Genomic DNA, 13,634 nt, shown 5'->3' on the forward strand with positions numbered 1-13,634 from the left:
GGGGTCCTGCGGCCCCTCTGCGCACGTCCGCGCCCTGAGGAGTGCGGCCACCCTGGCCTCGCGTCTGTGTCCTCCCCACGTGGCCGCCATGGCCCCGGCTGCACCCGGGACCTTCCTTTAGGTGTGTCATTTCTCTGGACACACCGTGCGTCCCTGACTACGGGGACGGCAGCATTGCCCGCAAGCGTGCGTGCACGGCGCTGCCGCACGATCCCAGCTCTGCCCACCAGTGTCCGGCGCTGGGGATGTCGTCCAGCTGTGCTGCCCCGTGCCACAAGCCCCAGGCTCGGCCGGGAACAGAGGCGCCTGCCCCAGCGCTGCAGCACAGAAAGCAGCGAGGGGCACATTCTCTTCCGAGACTGGAGTGTGCCCGTGCGAGGAGGAGGCCGTGGCACCCACAGACACCCACAGGAAGCTTGTTGGGGAGGAAGCTGGAGTGCAAGCCAAGCTTGTGCCCAGCCTGACCCTCGAGGCCGCCCCGGCTGCTTGCTGCGCCAGGGAGCGTGGGGTGCCCGTGTGAGTGTGCGGGTGCTGCGGGGGCCTGGCCGGGAGCACCCGCAGTGCAGGGCGTTTTGGGGTTCTCTCGGACGCGGTGGCGGCGCGCAGCTGTCCCCGGCCGCGAGCTGGAGGGTCGGTCCCTCCGGGGTGCGCGCCTCGAGGACGCGGTCCCGCAGCACGCCGAGGATGTGAGGCGGCCCGGAGGAGGCGCTCGCACCCTGCAAAGGGCCGCACGGCGGCCCGGCTGCTGGAAGCCTCGTTAGCGCAGTAGGTAGCGCGTCAGTCTCATAATCTGAAGGTCGTGAGTTCGAACCTCACACGGGGCATCCGTGCTGTTTTGTTCCTGCAGCTCGCATCTGTCTTCATTGTGCTGTTTAGTGTCCGGCGCAGCCGCGGGCCTGATGACAATGCTGACCACCCTGGACAACCGCAGGACTGCGGAGCGCCCGCCGCCCATTTATAGTAAGGGGCGTGGTCGGAGCTGGTCTTCCCTTCTCATGATCTTTGCCCGGGCTCGGCCCTCCCCTCGTGGGCGTGAGCGGCGCGCTCTTCCCTCACGGCAGTGCCCGCCCCTTCCCCGCGGGCGTGGCCCCCGGCTCGGCCCGCCCCTCGTGGGCGTGTCCCCCTCCTGGGCGGAGCCTGCCGCGCGTGCGCACTGGCGCGCGGGGCCGTGGTGGCGGCATGGCGGTGTGCGCTCGGCTGTGCGGCGTGGGCCCGTCGCGCGGGTGCCGGCGGCGTCAGCAGCGCCGAGGCCCGGCCGAGACGGCGGCGGCCGACAGCGAGCCGGACACGGACCCCGAGGAGGAGCGCATCGAGGCCCCGCCGCCGCGCTGCTCGCTGCTGGAGCTGCCGCCCGAGCTGCTGGTGGAGATCTTCGCCTCGCTGCCCGGCACCGACCTGCCCAGCCTGGCCCAGGTCTGCACCAAGTTCCGCCGCATCCTGCACACCGACACCATCTGGAGACGGCGCTGCCGCGAGGGTGAGCCAGCGGGTCCGCGCAGCGCGCCGGGCGAGGTCGGGCAGGCCGGGCCGGGTGTGCGGGCAGGCCGAGGGCAGCGCCTGCGCCTGGCAGTGCGGCTGGGACGCCCTGAGATCCATGCGCCAGGCCGCCTGGCCGGGGCACGGACCTGTGTCCTGCGTGCTGTCCGTCTGAGGCCCTCCCCGGCCTGTCCCTGCCCCTGAGAAGCAGCCCCTTGGCCCGCAGCAGGTGTGTCCCTGTGTCCTGTGTCCTGTCCGTCTGAGGCCCTCCCCGGCCTGTCCCTGCCCCCCGAGACGCATCCGCTTGGCCCGGTCAGCAGGTGTGTCCCTGTGTCCTGTGTCCTGCGTGCTGTCCGTCTGAGGCCCTCCCCGGCCTGTCCCTGCCCCCCGAGAAGCAGCCCCTTGGCCCGGTCAGCAGATGTGTCCTGTGTCCTGTGTCCTGTCCGTCTGAGGCCCTCCCCGGCCTGTCCCTGCCCCCCGAGAAGCAGCCCCTTGGCCCGGTCAGCAGGTGTGAACCTGTGTCCTGCGTGCTGTCCGTCTGAGGCCCTCCCCGGCCTGTTCCTGCCCCCCGAGAAGCAGCCCCTTGGCCCGCAGCAGGTGTGTCCCTGTGTCCTGTGTCCTGTCCGTCTGTGGCCCTCCCCGGCCTGTTCCTGCCCCCGAGAGGCAGCGCTGACCTGGTGACCTGGCAGGCACCTACGCAGGGTGGGTCTCCCTCTGTGTCTGGGAGTCAGTGCGCGTTAGCACGTCTAGTTCGACCTTTGAATTGTCGAATTGTCGTGGTGGTGCACGCACAGTGAATTTGCGGCGCAGTGGGTTAAGCCGCTGCTGTGGTGCTGGCATCCTGCTTGCTGCTGCCTGGCCCAGGTACTGCCACTCAGTGCAAGCCCAGAAGCTAAAACTAGATTCACTCATTTTCGTTGGAAAGGCAGATTTTCAGAGAGAAGGGGAGACAGGGAGGGAAACATCTCCCGCCCACTAATTGACTCCCAGAATGGCCGAAACAGCTGCTGGAGCCGAGCCGATCCATAGCCAGGAGCCAGGAGCCTCCTCTGGGTCTCCCACGCGGGCACAGGGTCCTAAGTCCTCGACTGCTTTCCCAGGCCACAGGTTGGGGGCTGCAGGGAAGTGGAGCAGCGGGTTCCAGCTGGTGCCCTGTGGGACTGAGGCCCAGTGTACTAGGCCATGGCACTGGCCCCACAAATAAATAACAATGATGGAAGAAAATTCCTCTGTGTGCAGCAGTGGTGTTGTGGGGCAGCAGCTGTGAGCCGTGGGTGTGCCGGATGCCGCCTGCTGTGCTGCTGTGCCGCCCCTAGGCCGGCGGCCTTCCCCGCGGGCAGTGGCCTGGCCAGGGTGGGCGGAGGGCCTTTTGGTGTCGTGGTCCTCGTGGTTACTGGATTTCTGCATTTTCTTTATCGCCTTATCTTTAACCTTGTGCCTTTTGCTTTCTGTGTTTGTGTGTTTTTTAATGCAGTCTGGCTCTATTGTTTTTAACGAACTGTAAAGCCTTTTTTCGTTGTCTGTAGTCATTTTTAACTTCATTGGTCCTGGGTTTTGCAGCACGTCCTACTGTGATGAAAGTTCCTGGTTTACAGCTTTGTGCCGAGGGCGTGAGCGGGCTCATGGCTGGGGTCCGGAGGAAAGCTGGCCCCCGTGCGTTGGCCGGCTGCGTGGCGCTCATGCAGGGCTGGCCTGAGGACGCTGGCAGGCCATGCTGCTTCCCGGGCTGGTCCACAGCCCCGAGCCCGCACCTTTTCTGTGTTGTTCATGGGGACGCAGCCATGAAGCGAGGCGGATCTGGGTGTGTAGACTGGGTGCAGCCTCGGCCCGCAGGAATGGGGAAGCAGAACATTTTTGCGTTTTGTACCTAGTGTTTATGTGTTTTCTGTCTACTGAATCTTTGCATTTTCCAGAACAAAAAATGTACCATAGAAATGGGAGGTGGGTGGGGGGGGGGCGGATGGCGTTGCAGCACAGCGGGTTAATCCTCGGTTTGGGTTGCCGGTGTCCCATCAGGGAGCACTGGTTCCAGTCCTGGACTTGCTGCTTCTGACCCAGCTCCCCGCTAGCGTGTCTGGGAGGCGGCTGAGCGTGGCTCAAGGCCTTGGGCCCCGCCCTGGCTGCTGCAGCATATTGGGGTGGACCAGGGTGTGCGTGGCCAGCTGCTCTTGCTCTGCCAAGTACATCTGTGGTGCTGTTTTTTTTTTTTTTTAAGATTTATTTATATTTATTGGAGACTGCCATATCCAGTTGTGAAGACACAATGCAACATGCAGCTCTACTCCAAATAAAAGATGGGCTCCCAGTGAAAGAGTTGGGTGTATCTGGACAGTGGGCTGATGGGTCGTCTGGCGTTGCCTGTGCCAGCAGTGTCGGGGCACACTTAAACAGCAGACTGGTGGGAGTGTAGCTCCTCGTGAGGATGTACTGCTGTGACTGTATGGGAATCAGTCGGCGGGTGGGAATTGGGGGAGGGAATCCCAGACTATACAGATTATACCATGAAATTCAAAATTTAAAATAAAAATTAAAAAAAGAAATTTATTTATTTTTACTGGAAAGTCAGATTTACAGAGGAGAGACAGAGAGATCTTCCATCCACTGCTTTACTCCCCAAGTGGCCGCAACGACCGGTGTTGCGCTGATCCGAAGCTGGGAGCCAGGAACTTCCTCCCGGTCTCCCACGCGGGGGCAGAGTCCCAAGGCTCTGGGCCGTCCTTCGCTGCTTTCCCAGGCCACAGGCAGGGAGCTGGATGGGAAGTGGAGCAGTTGGGATGCGAACCAGAGCCCGTATGGGATCCCGGTGCATGCAAGGCGAGGACTTTAGCCACTAGGCTATTGTGTTGGGCCCCCTTTTAAAACAGGAGTGGGAATGCTGCTGAGCACTCGGGTCCTGATGGCCTGGGGCGGACAGGACACAGTGCATGGGGACCAACGGAAGGGTTCTCTCCAATGACATGCTGGTGGGCCACATACACTGGGAACTCAGGGTCAGCTTTTGTGACGTCTGCTGAGGAGCTCAGAATTTCCAGTGGCCCATCTGTACCTGGTCCTACTGGCCCCCAGCGGCCCAGTGCTGCTGCCGCAAGGAGGTGGTGTGGTCTGTGTCACAGGACGCGGAGGGCGCCAGGGCCAGCACTGTCCTCACGCGTCGCCGCCTTGGCCTCAGGCCTCTGCCATTGCTTGCTTGCGTGAGGTTGTAAAAAGTCAGCGCCTGCGTGAGGGGGTTGTCTCTGCCCTCACGGCTCCTGCCGTAGCGCCTCCCTGTGTGCTCCGAGTGTCAGAGTCCATGCTGGTCCTGCGGGATGTCCGAATTCATGGGCAGGGAACAGCAGGTGGACTTCAGCCAGCCGTGTGCCCTTGGGTTGCCTCCCGGCACCACCCTGAGCATGAGCCAGCATTTCCCCGGCCTGGGAGCCCCACGCCCAGGACCCCCCACCCAGGACCCCCCACCCAGGACCCCCGCCCAGGACCCCCTACCCAGAACCCCCTGCCCAGGAACCCCACTGACATTTGCATACTCTGGATCAGTCGTAGGTACAAAGTGGGTGGCACTCCTTCAGAGTGAGGTGCCTTTCCTGTGACACCTGGTTCTTGTGACGAAAACGACAAATTGGAGACCGGTGTTCAGTTTTGATTTTCTGTGTATAAGATGTGTTGTTTCTGTTCTTTCTGGTGTGCTGGGGCCACAGTAGACCGTGGCTGACATGGGCAAGGGGAGGAGGGGGGCTGGCAGGTTGTGGATTTTCAAGTGACTTTTGGGAGGTTCTGTGACTCCACCAGAGTCCCTGCTGGTCCCCTGGGGTGGCTGTGGTGCAGGTGGGTCTTGGGCACGGCCTTAGGAGCGTGGCGCAGAGCAGGCTGAGACCCAGCAGACTTGAAGAAAGCCAGCTGGGAGCATGTCACCCTGTGAGCGCCGAAGGCCGTGGGTTTCTCTGCCGTGCCCGGCTGGCCTGCTGGTGGCTGGCCAGGGATGTCTTGGCCGGTGCTGCCGCCAGGCTTTGTACAGCAGTTACGTAATGCAGCCAGGGAGGCTGTCCTGGGCCTGGGACCAGAGGACGCGTCCTGCTGGAGGGCAGGGTGAGGAGCAGAGGGGAGAGTGTGCGAGCCTCCAGCCCTGGCTCTGCCTCCCAAGCTCCCGTACCTGGGGAGTGCCGCCCAGGCCGGGTGGCCCCGCACCAGCTGGTCCCAGGAGTGCCCTGTCGGCCCTCCCGTCCTGCACTGGGCCTTCACCCCGCCCTGTAGAGGTTTATTTGTTTTCAGCTCTCCCCTTGCCGATGGGTTCGCAGTAGTGCAGAGCAGGACAGGTGTGGTGCAGCAGCGGGGCCCCTGCTTGGGGCAGCCACACCCTTTCCTGATGCGCAGGTGAGAGGCCTGGGCCCCTGGCACCCACACGGGACACCCAGCTGGAGGCCCGGGCTCCTGGATCCAGCTGTTGGGGACATTTGGGGAGTGTACTGTGAATCTAGGGCTCTCTCTGCCTTTCAGATGCAAAGAGAGTTAAAACGAAATTGGCGAGGAAGCGTGTTTGAACTGACAGCTTGTAGCATTACGCATCACTTCAGAAGCAGGGGAGCCAGTGTGCCTCGGTGGCTTCAGCATCCTTGTGGCAGTGCTGGTAGGAGTCAGCCGCCACTCTCCCCCGCCCAGCAGCCTGTTTGCGTGCCTGGGCAGGCAGCGGCAGCAGGGTTGGTAAGCTAGTAAGCCAGAGAGCAGAGCTTGGGTTGAGATGGCGCGGAAGCAGCGGGGAGGGATGCGGGTCTGCTGGCCTGGGAGCTGTAAGGCAGCCTCCCTTGAGGACTTGGCACGGCGCTCACACTGCAGAAGAGCTGGAAAACGCCTTAGCCACTGTCGGAACAAAGATGCTTCCATCGTGGGGAAGGTGATTCTTTGAATAGGAGCAGGGTTGGTAACACTCTTAGGAACACTAGGAAAAACTCACTAAGGACTTCTGTATAAATACTACATGATGATTTTTTTCCTTTCAATTTTTTTTTGTTATTTTTTTTTAAAGATTTTATCACAAAGTCAGATATACCGAGAGGAGGAGAGACAGAGAGGGAGATCCTCCATCCAATGATTCACTCCCCAAGTGAGCCGCAACGGCCGGTGCTGCGCCGATCCGATGCCCATATGGGATCCCGGCGCATTCAAGGCGAGGACTTTAGCCGCTAGGCCACGCCACCAGGTCCCTCCTTTTGATTTTTAAGAAAAATATCGCTTTCATCTACTTGAAGGCAGAGAGTGAGAGCACGTTGTGTGCGGTGGCTGCCCCCGCACGCCTGCAGCCAAGGTGGAGCCGGCAGCCTTGACTCCCCCAGGGCTCCTGTGGGGTTGCAGGAACCCGGTTGTTGGGGCCGTCGTCTGCATGTGGGTATGTTAGCAGGCAGCTAACAGAATCCTCAGCACTGAAACTGGGTACCCAATACAGGCGGTGGTGCCCCACGTGGCTGACGCTGGCCCACGGTGTCCTCTCCAGCCTTGACTGGCGTGTCACCAGCATCTAACGTGACAGTGCCGCCGGTGGATACTACGTGCTCAGCCTTGCTCAAACTCGGGCATCGCTCGGATTCCCAAGCAGTTAAGAGAGGCTGCCTCGGGCCCGGCGGCGTGGCCTAGTGGCTAAAGTCCTTGCTTTGAAAGCCCCGGGATCCCATATGGGTGCTGGTTCTAATCCCGGCAGCTCCACTTCCCATCCAGCTCCCTGCTTGTGGCCTGGGAAAGCAGTCGAGGACGGCCCAAAGCCTTGGGACCCTGCACCCTCATGGGAGACCTGGAGGAAGAGGTTCCTGGTTCCCGGCATCGGATTGGCGCAGCACCGGTCATTGCGGCTCACTTGGGGAGTGAATCATCGGACGGAAGATCTCCCTCTCTGTCTCTCCTCCTCTCGGTGTATCTGGCTTTCCAATAATAATAAAAAAATCTTTAAAAAAAAAAAAAAAAGAGAGGCTGCCTCTGGGCTGAACAAAGGATGTTAGCACTCCGAGACCAGTCATCACCCTCCTGCGACGTGCTGCCCGAGTGACGGTCGTGGCGCCTGGCACCGGGCCTGCCTGGATGCAGAGGTGGGTACGCTGTGGGGCCCGTGCCCCCTCTCTGACCGTGTCGCATGCAGCATTCACAGGCGTTCCAAGAGCCAGGAGAGTGCGCAGGATCAGGGCTGTGTGGGCGTTGAGGCCCCGCGCTGGTCGGCTGCGGGAGCCCCACCACGTTGCTGAGGCCCCTGGCTCCTCTGCAGGAATGTTGAAGTGCATCATTGGCGCGAGGGAGGACAGAGTGTGGACACAGCAGGGAGGGCCGTGTCCTGGTGCAGCCCAGCTCGGCGCGGCTGGGACACAGTGGCCGGGGTGGCATGCCAAGCCAGCCGTGCCCTGGGCCCTGCCACTCACCTCTCAGCGGCTGTGTCCACCTGGAGCTGCCAGCACTCACACCAGCGTCTTTGTACAGCTTTACCGAGTGTCAGCTGAGAGGAACTTGTGATTGTTGGCACACTCCCATGGCCGTGGTGTGGGCAACGTGGGCACAGATGGGTGGGCATGGCCTGGTGGAGGTGCCTGCTGTCCTAGTAACATGGCAGATTCTAATGGGAGGGTGGTCCTGGGACCCTGCACCCCTGACAGGCTCTTGGGGTACCTTTGGCCATCATGTGGGCAGAAGGGGCCTAGGGTAGCAGGCTCGGCGTTCCCCTGTGGACGTGCGTTGTGGTCATTCCTGTGTTACAGTTAAGGCATTGTGGACGCCATGGAGCGTGCGTGTGACGGCCAGGGCTGTCAGTAAGCCCTTGCTTTAAGAAGCGAACGTTGTCTGGCCGAGTGGACAGGGCAGCGACAGGGCAGGTGGCTGTGGCTGTCCCCAGAGCCGTCTGGAGCACGGTTGTGCACGGTCCGGCCAGCCCCTCCGCCTGCGTGCTGCTGTGGCCTTGGCGGCAGGCTGCCGTCCCCTCGTCCCCTCCTGGCTTCCAGCCTCTGCAGAAGCGGTTACAAGGACCCCAGTGTGTACGGATTGAAGTGATGGTTTTGTCACCTTGTTTTCTAAGCTTTCTCTTTTTGAACACAGTGAAAGTTGTTTTAAAGAGCAAAATGGGAAGTACTCTTGGGTTTGGGGTGACCTGTCAGCCCCGTTTTTAGGAGGACAGAGGGGCAGTGCTGTCTTAGTGTGAGATCTTTCTGCCCCAAGAAGGAGTCGCCTCACGTCCATGACGCTCGTGGGAAGCATGCCGTGGGGCTTGGGTGCAGCGTGGTCTCGGCGCGTGCTGGCACATCCCGCCCCGCCCGCCGTGCTTGCCCACGCCACCCCACCAGGCGGCCCAGCTGTCTGCTACCTGCTCGATGGCGGTTTCTCACGTTGAGTCTGTAGAGCCGACAGCCCGTGCAGGAGTGGCAGCTCTCGTCTCTGGACTGAGTCATCACTTAGTGTCTGGGGGGTCTGCGGGGTCTGTGGGGTCTGCGGGGTCTACAGTGTCTGTGGGGTCAACAGTGTCTGTGGGGTCTGTGAGGTCTGCGGGCTCTGCAGAGTCTGTTGGCTCTGTGAGGTCTGTGGGGTCTGCAGTGTCTGGGGTCTGCGGGGTCTGTGGAATCTTGGGGGGTCTGCGGGATGTGGGGGATCTGCGGGGTCTGTGGGGTCTGTAGGGTCTGCGAGTTCTCCGGGGTGTTGTTGGGGTTTGTGGAGTGTGTGCCATCCGTAGCAGCAGCCCTGGCCAGGTGGGGATTGAATGTTGTCTGGCCAAGCTGGGACATGCGGTGAATGGGCACTTGGGCACTCAGTGGGTTCTGTTGGGCAGCTCCAGGCCCGAGCACACGGCAGGATCCACTGGGGCTGGTCTGTGTTGGGATGGCTTGGGTAATGGTGCAGCTGTGATTCCCTGCTGGCACTGCTCAGTAGGGAGCCCCTGGGGGCCTCTGGGAGCTCCTGGAGCCCTCCCGGAGCTTGCTGAGCTGAGAGCAAGCTGCAGGCCACATTGACAGCAACTTGGGGTCGTGCTTGGCTGCCCACACGGCCCCAGGCTTTCCGGGGCTTGAGTTCAGCCTGCAGGCCAGGCAGTGCTGTGAGCGGCTGGCGCCCAATGAGGGATGAGGGGCCTGGTTGGTACCAGCGGGGATGGGGCTGGTTCCGTCCGCAGCTGACCTACCCCGTGGACACGGTTGTGGGGTATGTGGGGTGGTGGTGGTCGGTAGGAGAGGGGCCAGGGAGGAGCGAGCAGGTGGGGTTGTGAGGATGGGATGGCAGGACAGTGCAGGGGGTCCCCGTCACAGCCGCGGGGTTCCCTTGCACCCGGCGATCGGCGGCCGGGTTGAACAGAGCAGGTAGCCAGTGGCTCTGGAGTTTGACTAGCCCTCCGTGGCCTCTGGAGTTTGGGCAGCACCTCATTCTAGGGCTGGAGCTGGCTGGCAAAGTGGGTGGTATGTCCCCCAAGATGCCGCTGAGCCAGCGGCTGGTGGCTTCGTTGCTAGCCAGGGCCGCGGCTGTGCACCTGCCTGTCCATGCAGCCCGTCCTCTCCGCCCTCCACAGCCTGTCCCCATCGCTGCCTGCTGCTCTTCCTCTTACATGTGGGCGGCTGTTTCTCATTGCAGAGTACGGCGTCTGTGAGAACTTGAGGAAGCTGGAGATCACGGGCGTGTCTTGTCGGGACGTCTATGCAAAGCGTGAGTTGGCCTGTTTCCGTCCGTGGCTCAGCAGGGAGGGGCGGCTGGGGGGGAGCGGCGGGCCATCGCGGCAGTGCTTGGAGGAGCTGGCGGCAAAAGGACTGATGCCTGAGTCAGGCAGGCACCCTGCTGGGGGGCTCAGCCTCGTGGGTCACCCTGCCAGGCCTCAGGGACCTGTAGGCCTGCTGCGGTGGCCAGGGACAGGGCCTGGGGGCTCTGAAGGGGTCCCACAGCCTTGAGGCAGCCCTGGTGTCTGCTTGGTTCCGGGGGGGTGGTGTCACTGCTCGGTCCAGGAGCAGGTCCCCACCCCCTGCCCATGAGACTGTGGCTGCTGAGGCGGTGGTCACAGGCTTCTGCGGCTGTGATGACTGTGGGTGTCCATGCTGGCCGCCTGGGGACTCAAGGGCTGTCCGGCCCACGTTGCCCCAGAGCCATCCTGAGACCCCAGCAGTCATGTCTGGCAGACGGGGCCGCCCTGGTCTGTAGGTGTGGGGCACTCTGGGTACGCGTGGGCAGCCGGCTGGGGGAGGCGTGGTGGAGAGGGCAAGGCGGGCCGTCTGCAGGTCACGCAGTGCTCATGACTTTACTGTTAGTAAGATTTGTTTACTGGAGAGGTGGGAGTCTTCTGTCTCCTGGTTCACTCCCCAAATGGCCTACATCAAAGCCAGGCAGAATGCCCTCCCCCGGGGGTGGCAGGGCCCAGCGCCAGACCAACCTCTGCACGCTAGCTGGAAGTGAGACCAGAGGTGCAGCAGCTCAGGAGGCTCGACTGGGTGCACCAGCACTCTCGTCCCTTGGGTTTCCTTTTTATTACAAAGTCAGATCTACAGAGAGGAGGAGAGACAGAGAGGAAGATCTTCCACCTGCTGGTTCACTCCCCACGTGGCCATAGCGGCTGGAGCTGAGCTGATCTGAAGCCAGGAGCCAGGAGCCTCTTCCAGGTCCCCCATGCAGGTGCAGGGCCCTAAGGCTTTGGGCCGTCCTCGACTGCTTTCCCAGGCCACAGGCAGGGAGCTGGATGGGAAGTGGAGCTGCCGGGATTAGAACCGGTGCCCGTATGGGATCCTAGTGCGTGCAAGGCGAGGACTCTAACCACTAGGCTCGCGTGCTGGGCCCTATTTCCTTTCTTTTAAGGGATTTTTTTTATTTATTTCAAAGGCAGAGTTAGGAAGGAAGAGAGAGAGAGAAAGAGAGATCTTCTGTTCCCTGGTTCACTCCCCAAATGGCTGCAGTGGCCAGGCCTGGGCTGGGTGCGGCCAGGAGCTCCATCTGGTCTCTCGCGGGCTTGGCACGGCCTAGTCGGGCCACTTTCCGTTGCTGCCCTGGCTGCGTTAGCAGAGTGCAGCAGCCAGGACTTGAGCCGACGGAGGGGTGCCGGCGTTGCTGGCGGCGGCTTCCCCTGCTTCGCCCAGTACCAGCACTGGTTTGCATTTTATGGTGCACGTCTTTGTGAATCTGCCCTGAATGCCTCAGTGGGGAGAAAACCACTAAAGTTGGGAACAGGTGGGTCAGAGAAGAGCTGCCTGTCGCTGGAGGAGGGGGCTTAGCTGTCTGCTGTGACTCGGCAGTGACCACGTGGGACTCAGGAGCCTAGGACATGAAGAAGCAAACCCACAGCCCACAGACAAGGGCAGTGGCCGGCTTGGCTGGGCGAGGTTCTGCTGGGACCCTGTCGGCACATCACCCTGTGGGGTGTGTGCAGCCTGAGGGGAGGGTGAGCAAGGAAGGGGTCCCCCAGCCTGGGCCATCGTGTTTATGTGGCACCCATCGCTGAGCGGGAAAGGTGCCGTAGAATGTCCTTAGTGGCTCAGTTTGTCAGCCTGGGCCAGGGCTGTGCTCCTTGGGTGCCGGGTGACGCGAGTGCCCGGGGAGTGTGTCGTGTTGGTGAGGCAGAGGGTGCTGGGTCATGAAATGTGGAGCCATCCTGTCCTCTCCCTGCTGTGTCTGTTCAGGTGTAAACCCGCGTGTGAAGTCGGGACGTTTTATGAAACTCCTTCCCGATTACGAGCACATGGAGTACAGAGATGTGTACACCTGCCGTACGTACCCGCCCGGCTTGCGCCTGCGTCCTGGGAGCCCAGCTGGCCGCTGCATGGGAAGGGCTCTGTTTACCCTGCTGCTTACGCCAGAGCGGGCTGGCCTTTGTGTCCCTGTCTGAGGGTCGTGCCCGTGGAGGAAGCTGCCGCGGCCCCCACTGCCAGCTGAGCCACCCTCCGCAGTCACGGGTCCCGTGCTCACAGCGGACGAGCCCTGTCTGGAAGCCTAGGCAGGCCGGAGCTCAGGTGACAGGTGACATGGCCCCTCAGGGAGCTGTAGTGTTGGTGTGCACCGAGTGCCTGTTGCTGTAGCCTTAGCGCTGCCCCTGTCTGCCCAGGGTCTGCTCGCCCCTGAGCAGGGCAGCCCTGGGGGTGATGTAGCGTTCCGGCGGTCTGTGCAGGTCACTCGCTGCTGACAGCCCCGGTGAGGACCCGGGGGCCTGGCTTTTCGTGGATGCTTTGGGGCGGCACTGTGTGTTGGAGTGCAGCCTGGCGGCAGGGGCCTGTGTGAGGAGGGGCTGGTGATGGCCGCAGGCTGGAAGGCCTCTCCCGGCTTCCTGGCAGGCTGTGGCAGCTGGCCACTTGTCCCTGCGCCTTGGCCGTGGGCACGGCTGACGGGAACCCACCCAGCGGGCCAGCACTTAGAGCTCCCCCCCTCACCCCACGGGATTTTTCTGGAACAGCTGTCCACATGGCGCTCACTGTGGGCTGGAGTGGACTGCAGCCAGCTGCTGGCCTGGGCTGGGCTGGGCTGGGAGGGTCCTGGCAGCTGAGAGCAGCCACTGTGCCGAGGCAGGTGGTGAGGAAGAGCCCTGTGCGGTCGTCTGGCCATGTTCAGTCTTGTCTTGAGCCTTTTTAAAAATGTGAAGCTGTGGGGTTTTTTTTCATAGATTTACTATTTATTCTTATTAAAAAGGCAAATTTATGGAGAGAAGGAGACGAGGATCTCCCATCTGTGGGTTCACTCCCTGAGTGGCCGGGCTGGGGAGGGCACCTGGGAGTCCCCGGACCATGTGCTGGGCCGAGGGCAGCGTGGGGGAGAGCCCTGTCCTGGCCGAGGGCAGCGTTGGGGAGAGCCCTGTCCTGGCCGGGGGCAGCGTGGGGGAGAGCCCTGTCCTGGCCGGGGACAGCGTGGTCGGAGAGCCCTGTCCTGGCCGGGGGCAGCGTGGGGGGAGAGCCCTGTCCTGGCTGAGGGCAGCGTGGGGGAGAGCCCTGTCCTGGCCGGGGGCAGCGTGGGGGAGAGCCCTGTCCTGTCCTGGCCAGGGGCAGCGTGGGGGAGAGCCCTGTCCTGTCCTGGCCTGGGGCAGCGTGGGGGAGAGCCCTGTCCTGGCCGGGGGCAGCGTGGGGGAGAGCCCTGTCCTGTCCTGGCCAGGGGCAGCGTGGGGGAGAGCCCTGTCCTGTCCTGGCCGGGGGCAGCGTGGGGGAGAGCCCTGTCCTGGCCGGGGGCAGCGTGGGGGGAGAGCCCTGTCCTGGCCGGGG

At 62.5% G+C, this 13,634-nt stretch overlaps 1 protein-coding gene and 1 non-coding gene across 3 annotated transcripts in view; both read left to right on the forward strand.

Annotated features, from left to right (window-relative positions):
• The first annotated feature begins 751 nt into the window (after positions 1 to 751).
• Positions 752 to 824, forward strand: TRNAM-CAU (transfer RNA methionine (anticodon CAU)). Its single transcript has one exon. It is a non-coding gene; the product is annotated as a tRNA-Met (tRNA).
• Positions 825 to 1,149: 325 nt separating this feature from the next.
• The window catches only part of FBXO31 (F-box protein 31), a 28,195-nt gene continuing 15,710 nt past the window's right edge, over positions 1,150 to 13,634 (forward strand). Inside the window, exons 1-3 of one of the 2 annotated variants that reach the window (XM_058674136.1) lie at positions 1,150 to 1,477; positions 10,048 to 10,119; positions 12,072 to 12,158. In XM_058674136.1, coding sequence (XP_058530119.1) covers positions 1,180 to 1,477; positions 10,048 to 10,119; positions 12,072 to 12,158 — 457 coding nt within the window. In that variant the 5' untranslated portion in view covers positions 1,150 to 1,179. The remainder of the gene's footprint in view (positions 1,478 to 10,047; positions 10,120 to 12,071; positions 12,159 to 13,634) is intronic. The other variant, XM_058674137.1, reaches the window with a different exon arrangement.

The sequence above is a fragment of the Ochotona princeps genome, chromosome 16 (genome assembly GCF_030435755.1).
Source record: "Ochotona princeps isolate mOchPri1 chromosome 16, mOchPri1.hap1, whole genome shotgun sequence".
Lineage (NCBI taxonomy): Eukaryota > Metazoa > Chordata > Mammalia > Lagomorpha > Ochotonidae > Ochotona > Ochotona princeps.